Here is a 25,254-nt window from a genome sequence, read left to right as displayed (position 1 = left end):
AGAGTCCATTTCCTCTAAAAAACAAAACTAAAAGGAGCCCTTATTTTTCATTCTTAAATTTCTGGGTACTAAAAATTCCTAGGGAATATATTTGGAAACTTCCCAGGAGCCTCATTTTATCTGCTGTTTTTGGTGGGATCTTGTTTGGTGACTAAGAATTGAATCATAAAATTGCCTCTCTGAGAAAGACAAATACCATATGATACCACTTATATGTGGAATCCAAAATATGATACCAGTTATTTACAAAACAGAAACAGACACACAGACATAGAAAATAAACTTGTGCTTCCTGAAGGGAAAAGGGGGTGTAGGGGGCATAAATTAGGAGTTTGGGACTAACAGATACACACTACTACATATAAAATAGGTGAACAACAAGATCCTACCATCTGGCACAGGGAACTATATTCAATAATAAACCATAATGGAAAATAATATGAAAAAGAATACATATATATGTACATATATATATACATATATATATATATACATAAAACTGAATCATTTTGCTGTACTCCAGAAACTAACACAACATTGTAAATCAACTATACTTCCATAACAAATAAAAATTTTTTTAAAGAAAGATTGCCTTTCTAAGTTCCTTCTCCCAATATCACCGCTCTGGGAGACTAAAAAAACTTTAGAAACCTAGGGGGTCTACAATCAAAAGTTGTATTTCCGAATGAAGTTCTGATGAACTTCAAGATGAAACTCTAGAAGTTTGGAGCTTATTATAAGATATTAGAGAAAAAAATCTTTAACATGTTTGCATGAACACAGCCTATTTTTTTTGTTTAGTATCCAGTGTACCACTGCTGAACTTGTCTTCCTAAATTCAGTTTAGATAGCCTGCATATAAAAATAAGAAAGCAAGAAATAAACCAAAGAAAGCAAGATGTAAAAAAAGAAAACTGTCACCTGTAACCATGCAGAAATTGGTTTGTCTCCAATCAGAGTTATTTTTGTATGAGGAGGAGAAAATTCAACTTTTTATTCCACCCCTGGTTTAAAAAGCAGTTAAAAAAAAAAAAAGGTTCTCCAACTCTGTGAAGTAAAAGAAATTAGCCTCAAGTGGCCGTAACTGAGCTTCCCATCGGATTATCGTGCAAGGTTGCCTTTTATTTCCTCCCCACAGTGGATAATGCATGTTCATTGTGGTTTATCTGGAGCCGGTTTCTTTTACACCCTCTGCTTATATAAAGTCGAGCTAGGACTGGGAACAGAGATTTGGGGAGCATCTGAGAGGCAGCCTCCAGCCGGAGAGAATGAAACAGTCGGGAACTCGAGCAGCCGCGTGTGAAATTGACACTCTCTGTGGTATGAGCCCCATGTTTTGCCTCCCAACGCAGACGAAGAGCCGTTAGAAACGAGACGCGTGATCCATCTCCTCTGTATGTGCTGCTTTGTTCTCACCCTTGATTTTAATTTCTCGCTCGTGTTTCTGACCTAGAATGATCGAGGCTCGGGCCCTGTCAGGACCGTGAACGTTTGGCCAGCTTGACTTGGCCACCTGGCAAAAGCAATGGTGATGAGGGCCTTCGTCCTGTTGGCTGTCTTTGCAGAAGCCTCTGCGAGATCTTGCGCTCCAAATAAAGCAGGTATGCTCTGGTGCTGTGGCCCATTTTCCTGGAAAGGAACTTTTCCTGGCACTTCCCTTCGCAGAGTTCATAGCCCTGTGCTTCTATTGTTAGGAAAATGCAATACTGCAGCCAAGTAGAAGCGCTTAAGCACCCCAACGCCCATCCGGTTTTTCCCACAGAAAGTACAAATCTACTGGGTAAAGTTACACTTTTTAAAAATTAGAGGCTGCGAAATAGATGAACAAATAGATAAAATCTTCACATTTTTTCCCCATTTTCTATTTGACTACTGCTTTTCTGTCCTGTGCCATAAATTACTGTTTCATGGCATTGCGCATAAATGGACATTTAAAATTTTATAGGCTCGTTACATGGGATGTTCATACATATATGAAACCAGATTGAATGGATTGAAAATATATATACATATTGGAAATATAAATATGAAAATACATTGAATCTGGTTTCAAAAATACATTCCTTAAAATAAGTTAAAGCTTAAAAGGGGACCAATTCTGAATACATATTAAGAATAATGCAGATATTACACAGAGGTTTCAAAAACTGTAAAAGTGGAACTTCAGTGACTGAAGTTGGGGGAAAACTTTCGTCACAGCTCATGAAGAAGAGTGGGGAAAGTATTTTTAACTAACTGCTTTGCATGCTCAGCTGTAACAGGAGCCCACCATATGTGGATGTTACCAGATCTGATTTCAGACCAGGTCTCTCCTCTTTCCAGATGTCATTCTTGTGTTTTGTTATCCGAAAACAATCATCGCCAAAATCCCAGAGTGTCCCTATGGATGGGAAGTGCACCAGCTGGCGCTTGGCGGGCTATGTTACAATGGGGTCCACGAAGCAGGTTACTACCTATTTGTCATCCCAGATTTGTCACCTAAAAACAAGTCCTATTGTGGAACCCAGTCCGAGGTAAGACCAGGCCACACGTGGAGGAGTTGCTAAGAGGAGGCAACTGGGCCCAAGAATGAGACATCTCCTGTCCACCCTTAAAAAGATTCAGAATTCACCACTTTCTTTTTAAGAGTCAGTCCCAACTCCCAAATTTCCTGAGATATTAGTGTTCTTTGAATTCTTTTCTTCTGTCTAGTTTAGGCGACTCTTTGGATTTAAATTTTACTCTCCTAATTCACTGCCTGAGCAGCTAAGCCACCGTCCGTGAGTAGAACAAAGTACATTTCCCACCTCCACCTCACGTGGAGCTCCGAGCACATGTTCATGGCTGCCATCCTTCCTGAGTTGGATGGGTGAACCATCCTCTGCCCGAGACTTGGAAGTGGGGACAAAGGGGTGCATGTGGAAGGCATCTTAGAGACTTCCCTGGTGGTCCAGCAGTTAAGTCTCTGTGCTTCCACTGCAGGGGACACGGGTTCAATCCCTGGTCGGGGAACTAAGATCCCACATGCCACGCGGCGTGGCCAAAAAAATACAAAGATAATGGAAGGCATCTTAAAGGAGTGACCAAAGTATAACACAACCCGTAATTGGGTCTTGTGAAGTACCCAGGACAGGTAATCAGAATTAAAAGGAACCACAGACATCCTCTCGCCAAGTATCCTTATGGGATGGAGGAGAAATCTGAGACCTCCCAGCAAAGCCGCTAGTTCGGGGCCACAGAACCAGTAGAGATATAGTCATGAAGGGAGCCTAGGTCTTCTGACGCTCTGGCTGACGTCTAGAACTCATACGGCCTTGACTGAAGGAGATGGTACATCTATCGGGTCTCAGCTCCTGGGGCTTCCTCCTCTTCCTAAAGGTCCCACAAGGATTCAGGGATTTAGGGAGAAGAGTCATGGGCATGATTAACAAAAACATCATGTCTTTGAATATCCTGGTAAAATGAACTAGAAATCATATGTGCAGTCTTAGGCAGATCACTTCTCAAGTGACCGTTCAAGATCCCTTTTAACTCTAATATTTGGTGATTTTAAAGTCCAACAAGTCAGAGGAAAGAAACTCAGAAATAGTGCTCATGATTGGAAGAGGGAAAGAGCAAAGAACCAGGCAGTAACGTTCTAGAGATGGGAGGTAGTGAAGGTGTCACATAAGATTACTTGGACAGGGGAAAGTAAATTAAAAGTTGATGTTAGGAGATAGAGGTTCCTGAGCCAGTCCATTTCGGTCAGAAGCCCAATGGGTATATGGATTTTTTTTAAGTGTACAACATTCAACTTAGATTATTATAAGATTATTATAAACAATCTTGAACAGACTTAAGATCTCTTTACAAAAATTATCAGCTCACCTACAAACAAGAGTGGATGCTATATCAATGGCAGACATTCATGTCTCCCCATTGGGCATTTTTCTCTTTTTTCTTTTTTTTTTTTTCCCCCAGTACGTGGGCCTCTCACTGTTGTGGCCTCTCCCGTTGCGGAGCACAGGTTCCGGACGCGCAGGCTCAGCGGCCGTGGCTCACGGGCCCAGCCGCTCCGCGGCATGTGGGATCTTCCCGGACCGGGGTATGAACCCGTGTCCTCTGCATCGGCAGGCAGACTCTCAACCACTGTGCCACCAGGGAAGCCCTGGGCTTTTTTCTGAACCATCTTCAGTCATTTATCCAAGAGGCCTCATTCACATCATGGGGGTACAGGGCCACCCTAACCGCCTTCTTTCTTTCTCCAGTACAAGCCCCCCATCTACCACTTCTACAACCACATTGTTTCCAATGACAGCACCGTGATCGTAAAGAACCAGCCTGTGAACTACTCTTTCTCCTGCTCCTACCACTCCACCTACTTGGTGAACCAGGCTGCCTTTGACCAGAGGTAAGCTGCTCAGAGAGCGGAGGGCGGGCTGCCTTGCGTGTGCTCTGCAGTCCCTGTCAACCAGGCATGTTTCAGTCCTTATGCAAAATTCTCTCCCCTTTTCAGAGTGGCCACTGTTCATGTGAAGAACGGGAGCATGGGCACATTTGAAAGCCAATTGTCTCTCAACTTCTACACTGTAAGTGGTCTCCAGGGCTCCACTGCTACCCTGGGGCCTTTCTAGGAGATGATGGGATGCTTCCTCAGCATTTGTTCTCCTCTAAGCCGTATGCAGACCCCCATTCTTGAATTTGAACTGAGACGTAAGCTTTGTTCTAGTTTTAAGCCTCTTTAAAGACTAGATGCAGCAGACATTCAGATTCATAGACTGGATGGAAGAAAGGAAAGGTGCCACAGAGGAAAAAGGGCAATCTTCCCATTTCACAGATGAGAAAATAGAGATAAGAGAAATCAAAGGTCAATAGGCAATAAAGACAGCCAAGGTCTAATTCTTAATCAAGATCAGTTTCCACCACAACCCCCTCCAGAGATTTATATTTAGGATCTAGCTCTTGTTAAAACATCGGCACAGACTAGTGAGCTTCTACCTGGGACAGGGCTAAGGGGAGAGGTTGGGGTTGGCTGCTGCCGCCTAGTTCTTTGGTCTCCAAAGCCCTTTACTTAGTGGGCCTCCTCTTTGTCTAATTTGGACATGCTGCCTACATTGACATCAAAGCTAAAGGCACTAAGAATAAAATTCTCCAGAGAAACTAAATATGCAATGGCCATTAGCCCAGCTGCCCTCCTGTTTAGATGGGGTGCTCTGTTTTTTAGACCTGCAGCTTTCTGTGAGGGGACATGCGTATAGGAAATGGCCCAGCTGGCTAAAGGAAAATGCAGGCAGGAATAGAAACCTTTACTTCCAACATTAGAAGATAGCCTTAGAGGTCACCATGTACAACCCATTCATTTTGCAAAGGAAACAACTATACTACCTGGAACTCCACTGACCTTGAACTCTTTGAACTTGCTTTACCAGCTCCCTGGAAGCTATTAATCTTGCTGAACTCAGAAGGTGAGAGCTAGAAGGGATCCTAGAATAACCTAGTCCATTTTATAGCTGAGGATCTGAAACCCAGCGAGGAAATGATCTGTCCAAGATCCCACAGGTGGTCCAGAGCAGTACCCAGTCTGGAACAAGGTCCCCTAACATTGGTCTACAAGGCAAACTTACTATGCAGGGAATGGAGTTACTTAAGTTTCATGACCCCTCACTTCCACAGGCCCTTTTCAAGGCCCTGGGTCTAATTTTGTATTCAAAGTTTTGATTCTTTTAATTAAAGAGGGCTCTCTAAATAAGCTTCAAGGTCCCACAAAACCTAGATCGGCCCCAGGCTACACACCACTAGTGGTTAAGTCCTGAGAAAAGGAAATTCCATACAATCCCTTGACCTATAATCAGGGGGGTTAAAAACAGTGTGGATCACCAGGGTGAAGAAAGGATGGCAAAACCACTGTAGTAACTGCTGAAGGTTATCCAGAGAGGAAAATAAGCTTCACACATTGACAACAGACTCAGGGGACAGCCTGATGACAGGCTGTCTTTACTACTGAGCCCCTGTCTGGAAATACATGATTGTTGCTTTAACCAGATAAAATTATAGATATGACCCTATGAAGGTTTTACAACAGTTGGAAATGGAAAGGCACCACGATTGTCAGAAGTCATCATCCACCACCAGTTATGCGGAGCTAAGTTTCAGACAGAAATATCAAATCTTATAACTTTTTTAAGAAAAAACAAAAATTAGGAAGCCTGTCCCCAGCATCACCCAGACCATCCTCTAGATGGCTAGACAGACTGCTTCCTTGAACTGGTAGAAATGAGGCTAAGGCCTTCCCTAGGGCCCACCAAGACCCTTATAGGACAAACAAACCTTGGCAACGAGGGGCCTCTGAGGTTATAACCGAGACTTTGGTACTGATTAACATTCCCACAATGGGCTCGGTTTCCTGTGCCTTACCCATGAGGTTGGTATTTTTCTTCTCCTCCCTTCTTCTGCTTTGAGAGCATTCTTGTGTGTCTCTGAAGCAACAGCTGCTCGCTGCATATATTTCCATCAAATTACCAGAGACCGAGCTGTGCCCTGCGTGGCACAATAGAATGAATGCTCTGCTAGTTGCTTAGGATTCTGAGAGCTTCAAATGCCAGGCTGCAAAGCCACCAGTTCTACCCAGCATGCTTCCTCTCTTCTCTCTCTACCCGCTTCCACTCAATTCTGCCAATGGTCCGTGGTTGGTATTCTCGGTAAAGTTATTTTGACTCCCAATCCGAAATAAAGGAAGGTAGTCAACTTGCAGAAGTAGCCTAGCACTGTGGTTAAGAAAATAGGCCTTGACATCAGACCACTGGTTTGAAGCCAGTTTCCACCACTTACTAGTTGTGTGACCTTGGACAAGTTAGTTAACCTCTCCGGGCCTCCACCTATGCATTTGTTAAGTGGGGATAATAATAGCACTTATCTGAGAGGTTTGTTATGAGGGTTAAATGAAATAATCCTTATAAAACCCTTTCCACAGTGCCTGGCAGCAAAGTAAATGCCCGAGGAAATAGTCATTCTCACAATTGTATGCTTTGACCTTGTTTAAAGTGGAAACTGAGAACTCCTAGCACCAGCACTGTTACCTTTATAGGGTTGAACATCAATGTCAGAGTGGGATTAGGTTGCCTTCTATTCAATCAAAATGGTATTGACTATTCCTTTTAGTTAGACAGAGACAAATGCCAAAGCTTGGGATGGAACGAAGGCAAGCAATAGAGACCAAAATCATAGACTTCCAGAGTCAGAACAAACCTCAGAGGTGATTAATCTTGACCCTCCACCCAATGCCCAAAACCCTTCTGCAAGGCTGCTGAGGGATGGGTACCCCACCTCTTCCAAGGGCAATGGCAAGTTGGACCTTCTCATGTTAGGTCAGCATGTGAAATCTGATGTCATGAAATCTGACATTCCGAACTCCGGCCCACTGGTCCTGGTTCTGTCCTCTGAAATGATACTACATGTTACTGATGGTCCTTCAACTGGCTCAAGCTTGTCTTCCCCAAACTAAACATCGTCCCATTCTTGATGGTCCATTATCATCCTAGTGACTCTCTTCTCTGTATGATTTCCTGGGTTAATGCCCCCGTTAAAAGGCAGAGCCCAGAATTTGCCAAAATAAACTGTCCGGGTACTAAAGGGTAAGCTATCTGGACATAGGTCCCTAATTTTCACGTTACAAAGAAAGTAGGGGGAAATCACACGGAGTATTGCCTCACTGTCAGGTGAGAAGTGGAGAAACTGTCCCTTAAAAGCGTTTTGCTTCAGAAATTGAATTAAGTGTGCAGATTCTGTGCTCCACTATGTAACATAATCAGGAAGCTTCCCTGCAAGTGGAGGTATTATTCCAATATTCCAATTCTTGGTTCCCGGGAGATGGGGCCAGGAGAAGCACCTCTGGCTACACTGGGGACGGCGGTCTATGATTTGGGTCTCTATGTAGCGCAGTCTCCTGGACGTACATGTGATGTCCTCATCCCTTCTAAGGTGGCACCAGCATCCTAGGAGGTACAGCCTCTCTGGTCCCGGCGGGTCTCACTGTGGTCTCATGTGCCTGTGCCTTTGGGTTGTTCCTCCCCCCTCCCGTCCCGATTCATCTGCTCCTGTCAGACCCAACTGCTCAGTCTGACAGATCATAACGCCCGGTGTCAATTTCCTTCCAAAGAATGCCAAGTTCACCATTAAGAGGGAAGCGCCTTTTACCCTGGAGACATACGAAATCGGTTCAGATCTGTTTGCAGGAGTAGAAGCCAAAGGGTTAAGCATTAGGTAAGTGTGTGTTCTTAATGTTTGTATTTATAAATACAAAGAAGAGAAAAAAAAAACCAAACAAAAACAGCCCAGAGGCGTTTTAATCTCCCGAAGTTTCTAGGCATACAACTCCCTAGCTCACAGTGATGAGTTTTGTTTCATTTCCAGGTTTAAAGTGGTTTTGAACAGCTGCTGGGCCACACCTTCGGCTGATTTCATGTATCCCTTGCAGTGGCAGCTGATCAGCAAGGGGTAGGTACGGCTCTCGGGACCACAGGGCTGAGAGGTGGGGCTCGGTAGGTCCAGGGCTGCTCTGGCTTGGGACAGCTTGGAAGGAAGAGGCGGAGCCTGTTGGGGTCACATCAGTGACTTCCCCTGTGCTTCCAGACTGAATACGGATACCAGGAATCACTAACATAGTGCTTTCTAGGTTCAGGTTCTGTTCTGAGAGCTTTATCATATGCTAACTCATTTACCTTACAACAGGTAGGTATTATTACTATCATCCCCATTTTCCAGATGAGAAAACTGAGGCACAGGAGGGGTTAAGTAATGTCACATAGTTAGTGTGTGTGTGTGTTTATGGGGAAGTGGGCAGGTTGGGGTCAAACCTAATCAATCTGACATCAGAACCCTGATGAGAACTAACTTAGATATCCATGTAAAAAGCTTAGTACATAGTACCTAGCTGGTATTCAATCAATTTTAATAATAGCATTGTTTTTATTTACTAATAATTTCATAGGTAACGGGGAGTTCTTAAAATTTGGAGTAGAGGACTAAAGTAATGGGATTATAGTATAGAAATGTGATTCTGGAAATCACACACAGGGTGGTTAGAAACAGAACATGGGAGTAGAAAGACCAGATTAGAGGCTGTGGCAGCTCTAGTGCCGAAAGTGATAAGACCTGAATCAAGGCTGTAGCTAAGTGAGTGGAAAGAAGGTCATCCAACATCACCCAAGGGAGGGAGAAGCAATAAAAATTTAGCAACCAATTGGATATGGTAGAGGGAAGGACAGGGCACAATGAGGAACATGTGATAAAGAATGCTGCTGCACTGTGAATTGTGAAGATGAGAAGTTGTTTGTCATAGGCTCCTAGGGAAGAGGGGTTCTGGATAAGGGAGTTTGGATTCTCCTTGAGTTCAGGGATGACATATTGACCTTGAGATGACAATTGTCTAGAAGCACTTAGAATTGTAACTTTGGAAAAGGATGAGGATGAGTTAGACTAGAGATTCAGGCGTCATCCACACAAACAGTGAACACAGAAGAGGCCATTCCCCAAACCAAAGCAGACCAGTTACACTGGAACCATCAGGGCTGAGTAAACACTGCCGCCAGGGACAAAGATGATAAGATAACAAAGGTGAAGCCACTTTGGATCTTTATCTATTTTTATTTAACAAACACTTATACAGCCCTTACAACATACCAGGCATTACTCTAGGTAGGTGCTTTGCAAATACTAATTTATTTCAATTTCATTAAACTTCCTATAGAGTAGGTAGTATAACAATCACTATTTTATACATGAGGAAACTGAGGCACAGATAAGTTCAGAAACTTACCGAGAGTCTAAGCTAGTAAAGGGATGGATGATCTGGGCAGCGTTATCTCTTGATAACACAGGGTAGGACAGGCCAGCAAGGCCCACACCCAAGCAACCCATCTTCCTGCAGAGATGGGAGCTTAGTTTGGGTCCTTATTTCACATCTGTCATTGAATGATTCATTTAGGCTCTGTTGATGATGGTGCAAATCAAATGACCTCAGGGAGATTCTGAAATAAATTACTGACCTATAAGGACCTTGAAATTACCAAGAGGCACTGGGAACCTCTCTCAACCAATAGCCACACAAGGGCAAAGCCTTCTGCCACACCATGGAATCATCTCCTCAGATAGTTCTAGTGCCCCTGCACACCTAGTGGATGTGTCATGTGGCAGAAAAGGGAATGCTTGTGGCTTTGGGGTAGTCACTACAAGTGGTCCTCAAACTCTAGTGTGCACAGGAATTCCTTTGGGTATCTGCTAGGCATGCAGACACGTTGTAAACCTACAACATCAGAAGGTCCCTAGGTGAACCCTGGGACTCTGCATTTAAGCACAGCCAAATTAAAGACACCCTGACCTAGTTGCAAATACTGCCTAACCGAAATGGCCCCTTGAGGTTGGAGATAATTGCACGAAGACCAGTGTCAAAGGGGAGAATTAGAAAGGCCACTCCCATAACCTCCCAGATGGTTTTGGTTCACACCAGGCCCTTTGGAAGGAAAACCCAGTTTTCAAGAAAGCCTGGAGATATTAGAATAGGAATTTTGATCTCAGGTGGAGAAGTGATGATGGTGTGAAAGCTTCCCCGTGGGCATTCCACAATCCCGAGATACCTGTCACGGAGGGACAGGTGCCACAGCCAGCGCCAAGAGGCAGCAGTGCCAAGGCATCTAGGCCTGCCTGTCACTTGCCTCCTTCCTGCCGCCAGCAAAGCTCTGCTTTATATTGTTCCCACTGTCTGACACCGTACCCGGACACTCCAGCAGCCAGGAGCTATTTTAAGGACTTAGTCTTGAGTTCGTACAAGGATCTCGGGTTTAATGACCGAATGATCCTTCAAGAGTCTTGTTTCACAGCTCAGAAAATGCCCCTAGCTCTTGTCACTACTCAGAGGCCACCACAAACAGATCCCAGCTTCTGGCCCTGGTCCAGATATAAGGTGCAGTTTTCATGGCTCGTTTCACTCACTCTCAGAGTTAACAGCCCCTCCGTCCTACCTCTGATTTGGCCCCTAATGTCTGGTTCTGATGGACTGGGATGGGGGAGGGTCCACCATGAAGTTTCCCTGGGGCGACTGCACTGCTCCCTAGTGTGTGTGTTGAGTTGGAAGGACGATAGAGTCAGAGAAACACGCCAGGCGGGGCATGAACTTCGGGTTCCACTGAGGTGCTGTCCACTGGTCTTTAGCTTTTGAACCCATAGACCTCTGTTCCGTAGAGGACAGGTTCTGGAGCTCATTGTCACCTGCATACTGGCCCTCACACTCTGTGGGTCTCGCTGTACATTCCCGAGAACCACTGTGTCTGTTCCCAACCTGGCTGACTGTCTGGCACTTACGTAGGGAATCCTATGAGCTTGGTAAATGAAAAGGTATTGGGCTTAAACCAGGCTTTCCCAGTCTCCACACTGTTGACTTTTGGGGGCTGGATCATTCTCTGTTGTGGGGTCTGTCCTGTTCCCTGCAGGGCATTCTGCAGCATCCCTGGTTTCTACCCTCTAGGTGTCAGGAGTATCTCCCCCCCAGTCATGACAGCCACATGTCAAATTTCCCCTGGGGGGCAAAACGGCCCCCAGGTGAGAACAATTGGTTTCGACAAATGCCCATCTATGTCATTATTTTTTCCTTTTACTGCAGTTGTACATTTGGGACTTTGAAACTTCCCAAATATTACACTCTCATTATAGAGAATTAAAAAAAAAAAAAACAACATAAAGGTGAAAAAAGAAAACAAAAGCTGTCCATAATAGCCAGTGTTAACATTTAAATGGTATCCTTCCAGCCATTTTTTTCTGTGCTCATATTAAAAATATCTTTACAAAGGTAATTATATAATAGAATAGATATAGCGCTTAAATAGTACAATGTAAATTCAAATTCCCGGTGGCAAAACCTCACAATACACACACAGCAATATGTTGGGTGTGACCTGGGCCTAGGTGGCTGCGAGAGCACTTTGGGAAATGCCGTTCCCAGCACCACCATCTTTATTTTGGACATATGCGGGGAGTCTGTACGTATCCCAGTCCTCCAGAGGAGAGGACGTTGTCTGGGGGATTTCATTTCTTGGGGACAGAGATGTGGTAACTTCCAGATGTGTGGCTTCTCGTAAGTTGCTCCACCCTTGCTATACTCTATCTGTAGAATGGGGATGGTCACAGCCGTCTCATAGCTCCTCCAACTGACCCCGAAGAAATGAGGATAAGTGAGGTGCTGCCACAGTGCTTCAGAAGGATAATGTGCTGTGTAACAGCCCAGGGGAGGCCGTGCGTGACTTTGCCTCAGACGCCCTTGCTAGAGTTCATGAGATGACCTTGTCTCTCCCCCTTGCCTCCCCCGACCGCGTGTGCTCCAGCTGCCCTACGGATGAAACAGTCATCGTGTATGAGAATGGGAAAGGCCACAGGGCAACCTTCCAATTCAATGCTTTCCGGTTCCAGAACATCCCCAAATTGTCCAAGGTGTGGTTACACTGTGAGACTTTCATCTGTGACAGTGAGAAGCTCTCCTGCCCAGTGGTGAGCCACCCTTCCCGGAATGAGAATATTACCTGAGGCTGTGAGGGTGAGGGGATGGTATTTGAGAAGCTGTATTTTTACCTGGGAAATTGTCAACAGACCAGTGTAGATATGTGTGAGGACATACTGGAGGAAAGGCTGCTGAGGGTAGGGGCAGACGTTCCAGGCGTGTCTGCCCTGCCACAAACAAGCTACATGGTCTGGCCCAGGTCACTTAACCCCAGAGCCTGGTTTTCTCATCTTTAAAGATAGAGTGATGATGAGTAATGGTGGTCCTTCTCTTTTCAGAGAGCAATGTTAGGGAAAATGAAAGCAACAACAGACATGGAGATGCTTTGAAAAAGTTAACAGGACAAGGGAGATTCAAAATTCAGCTGGTAGCAATAGGCTCTGAATGGAAGTCGAAGGTAGGTATTTTTAGCTCTTGACTTACCAGCCTGAACGTCCGTCTCGGAGACTTAAGATGGACAAGAGAGATGTTGCAGGAATTCGCGACATGAGGTCACAGCTGTTCCGACCACGTGAGAGGAAGGGCCCGGCTTCCCAGACATGTTTAGTAGCTCATGCAGGAGGGTCAGTTTCCCCTCCGCTTCCTCCATCAAGAAGTTGCTGCAGAATCAGTCAACATGCGTAATGAATTCAGGTGGAAGAAAATTTTCCATCGCGACCAGGTGTGAACCTGGTCCTCAGAGCAGTGGTTCCAAAGTGTGGTCCACACTGCTTCAGCATTACCTGGGAACTTGTTAGGGATGCAAATTCTCAGTGCCCCACCCCACCCCCTGGCCCCAGACCACCTGATTCAGACACTCTGGGCGGACCCAGCAATCTGTGTTTTAACAAGCTCTTCAAGTGGCGTGCATGTTTGAGAACCACTGCTTTGAAGATCTAAAAGTGTTCAATTCCAAACTGTTACCTCCTCCAGTCTATTTGGACCGGAGACCTCAGGGAGGAAGGACACAGTGTTTCTGAAGAGGGTACCTGCTCGCATTGCCTATAGTAACCAACAGAAATAAGATGATAATCTCCATTTCTGTTGATTCATTTAGCCAGACAGTGGTCACTTACGAGCACAAACAGAGAAAGGGAAGGGAGTAGAGAAACATTTAACTGTTCATGAAAGGATTATTATTGGCACTACATTTAAAAAAGGAAAGGAACCAGAACACATTTTGCAGGTATCCACGTCTCAAATCACAGTGATGAGAGTAACTATGGGTAAAAGCCTTACTTCTCATCAAAAGAAACGGAGTCAGTTCCTCCCACATGCAATGCAGATTTGTTCCAGCTTGAAGAGTTAAGGACGGAAAGATTTCTTCCTTTTCTCAAGTTGGAGAAGCAATGGAATACATCGCTCTGGGTTATAAAAACAGTAAGGGAACTAATGTCTGAGGCCTGGGGAATTTTGACTCCATCAACTTTGTGACTTCTTAAAAAAAATCTCTTTTCTCTCCTGTGTTTTTTTCTCATCCCACCTCTCCCCTCGGCTTCTCCTGGGTCTCCAGACTTGTGACAAACGAAAACGCCTCCTCCAGGACCAGACTGGGGGCGTCCTGGTCGTCGAGCTCTCCCTCCGTAGTAAGCTTCTCTGTTTTCCAAATGGTTGCCCTCATGCTGGGCTGCGTCCACAGGCACGGCCGGTTTGAGCATTTTAACTGAATTGCCAAACCAGTTGTGCCTGTAGACACAACCTTTACCTGCAACGCGTCTCCTCACCTTGGGGGTGGGTAACTCACGCCCGACCAAGGAGGTTTGTTAACTACCCTGAAAAGTTCGGTCTGTGGCCTCAATTCCAATGCCCCCCAGGGACTAGGAAGTGCTGAGCTTCCACACACAGTGTGCAGGTGATAATAATAATAGAAAATGAAACGTACTGGGGCGTCCAGGGCACGTCAACAAAACTAGTAAAGGAGCTGGGTGGGCCCTGGGGTTTCAGAAATAAAGGAGATCCACACGGGCCCTGTCCTCAAGAATGTACCATCCAGCAAGGAGGGAGATGCTAAATGCTAAGGGAAAGGGAGATAATTACTGTCAGTGGGGGTGGGGGAGGTAGGGTCTATGGGAATAGATGGGTAGGCAGCTCAGCGTAGTCAGGCTTAGGGAGGACCTCTGCGAGTCGTCTTTAAGTCTGACCTCAAGAGTGCCGTGACATCAAGGGGGGGACAAGGCCTGGGAGCTTTAGGGGATGGTCACCCAACTCTGGTCAGGAGCCCAACCCCATCTGCTGCCTGATTTTGTATGACCTGTAAGCTAAGGGCAGTTTTTCCTTTTTATGTGGTTGAAAAAAATCAAAAGAAACAATATTTCATAACACACAAAAATTATATGAAATTCAAACTTCATTGTATATACAGAAAGTTTTGTTGGGACATAGCCACACTGGTTCATTTGGGGCTTGTCTCCAGCTACTTTCGACAGCGTCAAGTAGCTGCAATAGAGACCGAGTGGCCTGCGAAGCTGAATAAGTTTACCATCACCCGCCCTTTGCAGAAAGTTTACCAACCCCTGCCATAGAGAGCCGAGATGAAAATGGTGTGAGATGAAGCCTCTGTCAACCCTGCAAGAAACTTTGTGCTAAAGACAATGGGAGCGGGTTGGTTTCATCAGGGGAGAATCCAGTCAGGTTTGTGTTTTAGGAATGCAGCTCTGAGACTTCTCCCTCTGTGATCTTTTCTTAAACCTTCTGTATTCTTTCTTTACTCACTACAGGCAGGGGATCCTCCGGTCTCTATAGCTTCTCAGGTAAGGAAAAGAGACAGCTCTGGGTAATGCTTTTAACAGGCAGATGTGCGTTTTAAAAGAGGCTTACCTTTGGCCCCAGCAAAGCTTTTACCTGAATGAGTTGGGGGGGGGGATCGGAGGTCGAGAGGTCTCTCTCCAACCAGCCCCTGAGCTCTGAAGGGAGGGAGGAGCTGGGGGCAAGCTGGATGAAGCAGAGCTGGTTCCCCCACCCCCCTACCAAGTCTAAGCAAAGACATCACCAGGTGGTGCCTCTTGGGTTTCTGTGTTCAGAAAACATGATTTTCAATGATCTGTTCATTCAACAAATATTTCTGAGTCCCTTCTGTGACCCTGCCCCTCATGAACTGAGTGACCTTGGGCCATGACCCCACTCCTGCATTCCCCAGTTTCCTCTGTGAAATTGGGTTAATAATTGCCCATATCATACACAGAAGTTGTTGTGTGGATTAACTATTACAGCTAAGAGCACGAAACAATGCCCAGAAAGCAACAGACAACCAGTAAGGATCAGCTGTGATTACTGACTCTGTACCAGGCACTTTTCTAGGCAGTGTGACTGCTGCAGTGAACAAGGCAGGCAAGGCTCCTGCCCTTCCTAATATGCATGAAGTATGGTGGGTGGGGCCGAATAATGATTTAGACAGCAGTCCGGGAAGCACCTTAGAGGAAGAAGCATTTCAGCTAAGACCCAAGGTCTCACCAAATGATGCGAGAAGATGGGTCAGGCAGTTCTATTTATAAACAAACTCACAGATGTAAGATTTGCTCTCACAATTACAGGAAACCATGCAAGCCAACTGTTTGAGACTCTAAGATGCACCATCTGGAGTCTACAGTGAAACGCACCATCACTGTATTATCGAAGTTCAAGTTCCCATCTGTCAGAGGTCCCTATCCTAGGCTTATCTGTTGGGTTCTTCGTACTGATGAAAGTGAGCTATGGAAACCCCAGAGGACGAACAAAACTATGTACAAAATGTGCAGAGTTTTATGGAAACCTACTGAACGTCTCTGAGTTGACTCACTTATGTTGAGTTGACTCTTTTGTTGCGTTCTCCTTACTCCTTGTCGAACTGTTTGTCTCCTTTCCTATCTGGTCCACAGATGTTCTCTATCACCTCATCGTGATGCTGGGGATTTGTGCTGTGTTATAAGGGAGAGCCAGGCAGGCAGCTGCAGTTCCTCCACCCAAGACCATCTCCTCTGTCAATGACAAACTCACATTTATTGTGCTGCCAAAAAGAACAAACAGAAGACCGTATTGTTGGGAAGCAGAGAACAGCGCTTTGCCAAATATGTGTTCCAGTGATTTTTGTGAATTTCAGCGATTGTTTTTCTTCGGTGCCCCACTTCCTCTTGTGACTTCCTGTGGCTCTTAGATTCTGCCGTCCCTCCCCTGCAGCCGGCGGAGGAGTCTCCTTTTCCCATAGTCAAGTCGAGACTGCAGTGGACTCCTTTGAAAGCTATTCTAATTTTAAAAGACTAGCACACCCAACCAAGTGCAGCTGAGCATTTTGAGGACTTTAAAGTACTGAGGACGGAATGCACAGGAACAACCAACTTTGCCGAAGGAGCCTTTGTCTTTGAGGCTGTGCAATTCCTATCTAAGGACCAGAGCTGAGCCACCAGGCGGGGGTTCTAATATTTCAAATGATGATGTGGGAATCAGAGTAGAAAACATTCGTTTGCTCAAACCTGAATAATATAAAGGAAAGTGATCCTCGAGAGCCCCCAGTGAGTGCTAACCCAACTGGTGTTTTATTATAAGTTTTCTTAAATAGGTATAAACAGTATATACGTATACACTCCTTATTTTTATAGCTGATATAAACGTCTAAGATGGAAAGAAAATCACGAATTGAATAGGACTCAGGCTACAAAAAGACTAAAACTCACATTAGCATTCATTGAACATAATAATGCGGCATTGCCTAAATGAAACTGCTACCTGTAACATGCTTCAGAGGGACGGCCACGACAGAGTCTCTTCAGCTTGGCAACCCCATCCTACTCGTGATGCCCGAGGCTCTCACTATTTCTATCTGCTCTGCTAAGAAATCTTCATTTGTAGAGAATGGTCTGACCTCATTTAGCCTTTACTTCAACATTCAAGCCCATATCTTTTTTTGTCTCAGTAACCTACGACCATTCGAATGGAACCAACAAAAACTCGGAAACACAAATGCAAATAAAATGAAAACAAACGGCCAGTGAAATCACGTGGTTTCTCATGCTGAGAGCACTGCCACCCCAGTGATCCAGAACATGTTGAGAGTAATGATTTACACAGTCAAGCAAATAAAAAGGGAAAGAAGCGGTCCTGGTAGAGAATTGGCGGATCCCTGAAAACGCACTGAGGACCCCGGTTTGAAGCTAGAAGCTGAGATGCGCTAGGAAAAGCCTGAGCTTTAAATTCTGTTCTTTGTCTTGTAGAGACTCAACTAGCGGGCTTATCATTGGAAAACACGTCAGTTTGTATCTCTGTATTTAATGTATTTGAGAAGTTTTGGGATCTGTAGTTTGATGGTTCTCCTACAACCATGTTAATGAACTCGGAAATTAAGCTGGTTCTCAAACCTCTGGAGACACAGAGCGCATGTTTAGCAATAAGCTCGATTAAAATGACTCGTAGCTGAAACTGGTCTCAAAGCTGGTCCTCCAACCAGTTTGGGATCTCTTCTTCCTATATATTCAGAATTTTTGTAGTCAGGAAGGACAGAAGACATATTTCATTGGTTCTAGTCAAAAACTCTTAAATAGCATACTCACAGCCATAATCATAAATCCTTGGCTGTCAGAGTAAAACAAAGTTGTGCTAGTTTTGCTTTGTTTTAGCATAATGTTTAATGATCTTGTATCTCTTGGTGGTGCTACGGAATAAATAAAATGCCTTAAAATAAATAACCTATGACTATAGCTTACAGTGTAAATGTATCATGTTGGTTGCCAAATCTTCAACCCTCTCACTGGTTTCTACAACTAGAGCTTCTTAAATTCACATATATATCACAGGCTTTCAATCATTTTATCCTGCAGCTGCATTTCAGAAATTCCAGTATTGTGTTTCTAGGCAAGGAGGCAGAGCCATTTTGCATGATTAATGTCTGGGGGAAAAGTTTTTGTGGTCATCCCTGTCTCTAAGGCCCTCACGTCTGTCACCAGCAACGGCATGTGCTTCAACTCAAAGTCAACAGCCCCATGATGTTTGGTTGCATGTTTCATGTTTCACAACTTCTCTACTAAGGAATGAAGAGAAAGTCACTCTCCAAACAATCTCTCTTGCAAACTCCCATTAGTGCTAAACATAAAACAGACATTTAGAGGAGGAGGAAAGGGTACTTTCTCCCTTAGGTATCCTTGGTTGACATAGAAGAAAACCCTGAATATAGATTTTAGGAAAGTGCTCTTATCAAAATTCCTAATTATGAACACTAAAGACATCTTCTCTCTCTCTCTCTCTCTCTCCCAACTTGAGTAATTGAAACAAAATATAGAGAGAGACATGCATATATACACACATATATACTGAGTATACACAGGCACATAAATCTCTACCAATTGATAGAGACAGCTATCACTATAGCTGTAGAGATAGATATAGAGAGGTTGATGTCTGTATATACTCACTATATGTGTATATGTGCATGTATATATGTATAGGCGTGTACATGTGTATGTATATATGTGCATGTGTGTGTGAATGTAGGCACATGTGTATATATGTTCTATGTACATGTGTGTGACTGGATGCCAGATGTTTATGTTACAATGTTTGATGAAAAAGGCAGAAGTAACAAAGTTTTTATTATATGAACATAACTGTGTAAGCATGTGGGCTAGGGCTGGAAGGGAACAAACACACACACTGCATACAGATACAAAGATGGGATAATGATAGTTGATTGTCATATCCCACCCTATCCCTACGTCTGTGTGTTATTTTCTAATTCTCTTTCAATGTAACAGTATTGGATTTCTCAGTTACTTCTGCTCTTTTGTACATACCTCTGTTAGTCCTCAATATGTTGCATTACTACTATGTTTCCTCTCTCCAGCTAAACTGAGAACTAAAGATCATAGAAAGTTTCACATTTTCTTGTGTCCCCCAGTGTGGTACCTGGCACAGAGTAAGGACTCAATAAATGCTCTTTGAATTAATGAAATATTCATAAAGATGGATGGATGGATGGATGGATGGATGGATAGATTGGTGGGAACTGGCCAGTCTCTCTAAGAGACCCCATAGCAGAAGTTGCTTTGTTCCCTTTCATAATGGAACAAAGTGCTTAGCACCCAGAAGCCCTGATCCCAAACAAGGGAAGAAGATATGAGGCATGAGAAGATAACTTTTGGCCCACTGTCTCCATGCTAAGGTAACTCCCCTGTCCCCTTCATATAAATGTCTCTACCTTCCCTCCTTCCGAGGATCAGTCAAAAGCTTTCAATCCTTGGGACTTCCCTGGTGGTCCAGTGGTTAAGAATCCGCCTGCCAATGCAGGGGACACGGGTTCGAGCCCTGGTCTGGGAAGATCCCACATGCCGCGGAGAACTAAGCCCATGCGCCACAACTACTGAGCCTGCGCTCTAGAGCCTGTGAGCCACAACTACTGAGCCCATGTGCCACAACTACTGAAGCCCGCACACCATAGAGCCCATGCTCCACAACAAGAGAAGCCACCGCAATGAGAAGCCCGCGCACCTCAATGAAGAGTAGCCCCCGCTCGCTGCAACTAGAGAAAGCCCGCGCACAGCAACGAAGACCCAAGGCAGCCAAAAATAAATAAATAAATAAATAAGATGAAAATGGGATCATGTCATAGAAAATGGAGTCTGTGAAGTTCCTAGAATTCAGCTGCCCACCTCTGGGCAGAAGAAGAGTCCTGCCGATGGATAAGAAAGAAATTAAGCAATACATTGAGAATGGGACATGATCCATTTGGAAGCTGCAGTGCTCACAGGAAGTGAGAGCTCAGGGCCAGTCCTTCCAGCCACTGACTGCAGGGGTTCTGCCTGCCTGGGACGGCCTGAACCTGTTGGATTTCAGCGATTCACCCCTCAGTTAGAGCTTTAGCCCCTGAAAACATTCCTGAGATGTCTTCTGCTGTGGGCCTCTACGTCCTTGCAGGCCGATTAGCTGATAAATATAATAAACACCAAGGGTTAGGGAGGAGGCACTTTGCAGAGAAAGGCAGGTCCCTGGCCCCAGGCTTCGTCCTCCAGCTTTCCCCTTTCCCAGAATGAAATTGGACTCACTGCAAATTCGCAAGCTATTGTGCTGGAAACCTCTGGCGGGGAGGCAGGCTCGCTGGCTGGTCTGGGAGCGGCAGCCCTGGTCTCCCAGGAAATGAGTTCACTGTATCCAGCTCATCTGACTCCACCTTTGCTCTAGGCCACAGGACTCCAGGGTGGACGGAGGAGGCCAGCTAGATGGCTCCCCCTACTGGGAGACTGACTTAATACCCCGAACTACAACCCCTGAAGGGGATATTTAAGACACCCCATGGACTTTCCTGGAACCACACAAACAATTTTGAAGAAAATACTCACCTCAGAAGATCTCTGGGATTTTAGCTTCATCCTCAGTAAAGTCGGGGAGTGGGATCGTGAAGCCTTTTGCCCTTCAACCAGAAGGTTGTTTGCTCTCCTTTGCCCTGTGGGAAGCAAAGGAGAGCTAGTGAATCACAGAGCAGGAGAGGTTGCCTGTCAAGTGTGATCTCTCAGCAGACAACTCAGGTCGCCCTTGAGAACGTTGTTTGTAGCCAGAACTGCAATCAGGCGGGAGCTGCCTTGGTGAGGGAAAAGCTTCATCATAGATGAAATCGTGATCGTATCCTTGGACTTTGCTGATAAGCCTAGATGGACAGTCAGCGATGGTCTATGGGGTGAGGGCCAGGGGAGGCTAAAGTCTGTTGCAAAGAAAATCTTTTTAAAATAATAATAAAATCTCTTGAGCTCTTACTATGAGCAGGGCACCAAGTGAAACACCTCACATACAGGTTCACAACTAATCCTCACAGCCACCTTTTGAGGGCAGTAGTATCACCATTCCCATTTTACAGATGATAAAACTAAGCCCCCAAATGAGACAGCTAGGAATAAGTGGCACAGGATTCAAAGCTAGGTCTACACTGCTGACATCTAGAAAAATCTTCCTCTTACCTGAAGTCCGTTGATGAAATACATCATGCCAGAGCCAGACTTAGCAAACTGTGGAATTGAAGGTACCTCCTCCCTTTCACTTCTTTCCCTGGACCCTGACACCCACTCAAACTTCCAATGTCATAGTAACCACTCACCACTCCCACTGTGAGCATCTCCAAGATGCTCCTGAGAACATCTCAAGAGGAGTACCACCACCCCCAGAAAGGGCAATGCTTATCAGAAAGATGAGAAGGTATCATGGTACATTTCAGTGATGGACAGGAAGCCAGGATGGAAAGGAAGGCAGAGAGAAAGGGAAGAGATATTTAAATGTGTACAGATGAGGTCCAAGTGCCCCCAAACTAATGGGCTTCCATCCCCTCCACCTGGGCACTTTAGACTCATGAGAAGGGAAATAGAAGAATGTGGACATTATAATTCCTGGGCTTATATTTGCTGTTGCTTTTGTGGGAGACTAGACTGGGGTGTTCAAGCAGAAGCCAGGAGACCAGTGTAGCAAAGAGAAAGGAGGCATCACACAAGAGGTTGGTCTAGGTTGGAGCCAAAGTCACAGATTCCATGTTTGACCACTTAAGGGAATTGTACAGTCCTCTTTGGAGGAAGATAACCTCACAGTCATGAGAGCCTCCACATGGACCTTAGTGGTCTCCACGAACCACGGCATGGAGATTCACTCATCCCATCAAGTTCCTCAATATCTCCTTCAGGGACCGAAATGGGGTGGGGGGGGGGGTGGGCACGCATTTCGTCCAGTCTTACCTTGACTAGAATGGTGCCTCTCTTTTTCTCTTCTGCAAATCACACCCTCCCAACGCCAGCAGGGCGCCTGCAGTACTCTGAGAGACCTGAATCCGGAGAGCTGCCAGAAACCAGTTTTAGCCTAGTCATCACCTTGGTTGTGAATTTCATATGGATGTCAGTGGGGCAAGGGCTGCTGTGGGGAGGGAACACTACACACATGGCTCAAGTTCTTGGACTGCTAGCACCTCTCACTAAACAAATCACAGACAACCTCTCTCACGTCTAGGACACGTGGACTGGTATCACCAACCATCCAGACATTGCTCAGATGCTGCTGGGTGTTGCTCAAGCTTTAACACATTCGGTTTAGAAACAGAAGACGGAACGGAGCCCATATGCAAGTTGGTGTTCCTGATGGATGAGGGCAGCTGGGGTCCTCAGGCTCCCTGGGACAGTACCAGAGCTGGGATGTACCACTGAAAATGTCCTTTGTAACCAGAACTGCAGCTAAAGTCAGGTGTGGAGTCTACATCAGCATTTCCAATTTCATATTTTGTCCTTGAACTCTTTACTTACAAGCTAAGAGAGACGTTTAAATCTGGATTTGAGACTCAGTTGATTAACTTAGACAACAAAGTAATCAGAGGGGAAAAGATTTCTTGTGTGTTTTTATATACTGTGGAAGATTTACAAATTCAAAACAATGTTAACCTAAACTTTTCAAAACTAAATCACTGAGTAATTATTTTTTCCAGCTGATAAATGTCTCAGCTGATAAATGGCATATATGTGTCTAGTAATAATCAATACAATAAAATTATTGTAATGCAAAAGAATTTGATGTCCCCAGGAGTTCCTGGCCATAGATTTCTTTGGCATCGCCAAAACTATACAGCAGAATTGGCACATTACTACCTACAAGCCAAATCCTGCCCACCACCTGTGTTTGCAAAATAAAGTTTTATTGGAACATAAACACACCCAATATTTTTACATGTTGCAAATTGCTGCTTTCACACAACAACAGCAGTTACATAGTTGCAGCAGAGACTATAGCCCCCAAAGCCTAAAATATTTACTGTCTGGCCCTGTTCAGAAAAAGTCTGCCAACTGCTGCTCCTTATTTAAATGATCTTACTATATGCGTACCTGGCTGTTTAGGATGGAAAGTCTTGGAAGGAGATGTCATGTGTGTTTACACGGCTCCATTGAGAACACAGTGCAAAAACCCATCTTCAAAGCTTGTGACCAGTGTTGTCTGAATTGGATAATGATCTTATCCTCCAGATGGAAAAGAGTAGACAAAATGCAAATGGGTCTTCTAAAAATACTCTCTGGTTAAAGATAGGGGACGGGAGGGACAGCGATCGTGTGTTTGCAAAGTGCTGTAAACGATACCCACGCAAACTGCTACTTTCCATTCTGGAGGCCATGTTCACAGAGTCTCCAAACAGACAGTATCTGGGCCTGGTGATTCCTACCATGCCAGCCACCATGGGACCTGCAAAGGGAAGGACAGAGGCGCATGACCAGTCTGCATTTCCCAAGTGTGGGACTCCACAGTGCAAATCAGGTCAACAAAAGCAAGTCAATAAACATTCGTGAAGTAGCCTCTGGGGACAAAGCCTGGAAATAGACCTCAGGGTTTACAATGAGGCAAACTACAGAACCCACAGACTTTTGGTGGAAAGCAACATAATCAACTGTTATGGATTGAATGTTTGTGTGTCCCACCCCAATGCACATGCTGAAGCTCTAACCTCAATATGACGAGGAGGTGGGGCCTTTAGGTGGTAATTAGGTTTAGAGGAGGTCGTGAGAGGGAAAGCTCTTATGATGGGACCAGTGCCCTTATAAGAAGAGAAAGAGACACGAGAGCTCTCTCTCTTCCTGTACCGTGAGGACGTAGCCAGAGGGCAGCCCTCTGCAAGCTGGGAATAGGGCTTCCCCAGAATCCCCCATGGTAGAATCCTGACCTTAGGCTTTCCAGCCCCCAGAACTGTCATAAATGTGGGCTGTTTAAGCCACCCAGTCTATGGTAGTTTGTTATAACAACCAAACTGACTAAGACAGAAATTAATGACAGTGTTATTCATGCACTGGAGATGGAAACAAAGCATCAGTGGCACAAACACGGGAGTAATTCATCCTGGTTAGGAGTCAGGTTTTATTTTAGTTAAGCTGTGGAGGGTAAGTAAGAGCAGGTCTGGCTACATCGTTTGCAGGGCCCGGTCTCAAATGACAATAAGGGATCTTCCACTCAAAAATTATCAAGCATTTCAAGACAGTAACAGAATGGCATTAAACCAAGTACAGGTCACTTCTGCACAAGTCACAAGCCCATGAGTTTGACAAAAACAGAACATATCAAAGGGCATTTGATGCAGAGGCATGGAGGGAAAGCAGCCCAAATAAATGTCCTGGTTCGGGGGCTCCTCCTAATTTGGGTTCAACGCCTTGGAGTCTTTGTTCGTCCTTGTTACCAAGCAATCTGACTAACTAGAAATACACATGCAAAGAGAATTCAATCTTTTCTTTCCCCTGAAGATGCTACCATTTGCTCTCAGGGTTCCTAAATTAAGCCTCAGACCTAGGATGTGAATTTAGAACTACCTGCTGCTGTGTCTGGACCACAAGGCCACCTGCCCTTAGTGCTGTCTACCGGTGTGGAGGCCAGTCCAGAGCTTAACCTTCTCCTCAGGCATGTGCCCAATCGGGAAGCGGATGGTGGCACTGAGGAAGTGCAAGGACGTCGTGGCAATCTCGTCCACGTGTTGGGTACCATTCCGGATGGGAAGTCCACTAGCCACCATGTATGCATCTCCAATGGTTTCAGCCTGAAAATAAAGCAAGAAAGTGGCCTTGTGTTCATCATGAGGGAGGCTGGGGGTGATGGTGGGGTCAGAGACAAGGCCCCTCATTACTGATCCTGTTTGAGGCCACAGCCTTTGAAGGGTCATACTCCCTGACCTTCATTCCATCCAAGTCCCAGCATTTCCTCGAGTTCCTACTCTTGTTCTGGCTCCTACAAAGCCTTCCTTCCCTCACCTCTTCCCCACAGTCTCTGCTTTCTTCTCTGAAATCTGAGAGTGCTGGTGATTATATTTCCCCAACCCTAGT

At 45.1% G+C, this 25,254-nt stretch overlaps 2 protein-coding genes and 1 long non-coding RNA gene across 3 annotated transcripts in view; 1 reads left to right on the top strand and 2 right to left on the bottom strand.

Annotated features, from left to right (window-relative positions):
• The first annotated feature begins 1,151 nt into the window (after nt 1-1,151).
• Nucleotides 1,152-16,471, top strand: TECTB (tectorin beta). Its single transcript, XM_004314620.4, has 11 exons — nt 1,152-1,320; nt 1,454-1,601; nt 2,323-2,513; nt 4,227-4,369; nt 4,475-4,547; nt 8,114-8,217; nt 8,368-8,451; nt 12,330-12,492; nt 13,995-14,067; nt 15,199-15,231; nt 16,336-16,471. The coding sequence occupies exons 2-11, from the start codon at nt 1,526-1,528 to the stop codon at nt 16,383-16,385; spliced, it is 990 nt and encodes a 329-aa protein (XP_004314668.1). The 5' UTR covers nt 1,152-1,320; nt 1,454-1,525; the 3' UTR covers nt 16,386-16,471.
• Nucleotides 9,457-16,400, bottom strand: LOC141276792 (uncharacterized). Its single transcript, XR_012326903.1, has 3 exons — nt 16,257-16,400; nt 12,926-13,101; nt 9,457-12,334 (listed from the first exon to the last, which is right to left on the bottom strand). It is a non-coding gene; the product is annotated as an uncharacterized lncRNA (long non-coding RNA).
• Nucleotides 16,472-20,779: 4,308 nt separating the features above from the next.
• The window catches only part of LOC101324798 (guanylate cyclase 2G-like), a 46,410-nt gene continuing 41,935 nt past the window's right edge, over nt 20,780-25,254 (bottom strand). Inside the window, 6 exon segments of the mRNA XM_033842380.1 lie at nt 20,780-20,843; nt 20,845-20,882; nt 22,153-22,182; nt 22,185-22,252; nt 23,537-23,635; nt 24,797-24,971. Coding sequence (XP_033698271.1) covers nt 20,780-20,843; nt 20,845-20,882; nt 22,153-22,182; nt 22,185-22,252; nt 23,537-23,635; nt 24,797-24,971 — 474 coding nt within the window.

This window comes from Tursiops truncatus, chromosome 16, assembly GCF_011762595.2.
Source record: "Tursiops truncatus isolate mTurTru1 chromosome 16, mTurTru1.mat.Y, whole genome shotgun sequence".
NCBI classification, from domain to species: domain Eukaryota; kingdom Metazoa; phylum Chordata; class Mammalia; order Artiodactyla; family Delphinidae; genus Tursiops; species Tursiops truncatus.
The sequence above is the reverse complement of the archived record's forward strand: the minus strand, read 5'-3'. Positions and strand labels throughout refer to the sequence as shown.

Coding starts and splice junctions, on each gene's coding strand:
- TECTB (XM_004314620.4), top strand. CDS start 1,526: ATGGTGATGAGGGCCTTCGTCCTGTTGGCTGTCTTTGCAGAAGCCTCT. Junction 4,548..8,113: donor TGTCTCTCAACTTCTACACT/GTAAGTGGTCTC, acceptor TTCCTTCCAAAG/AATGCCAAGTTCACCATTAA. Junction 8,452..12,329: donor TGGCAGCTGATCAGCAAGGG/GTAGGTACGGCT, acceptor CGTGTGCTCCAG/CTGCCCTACGGATGAAACAG.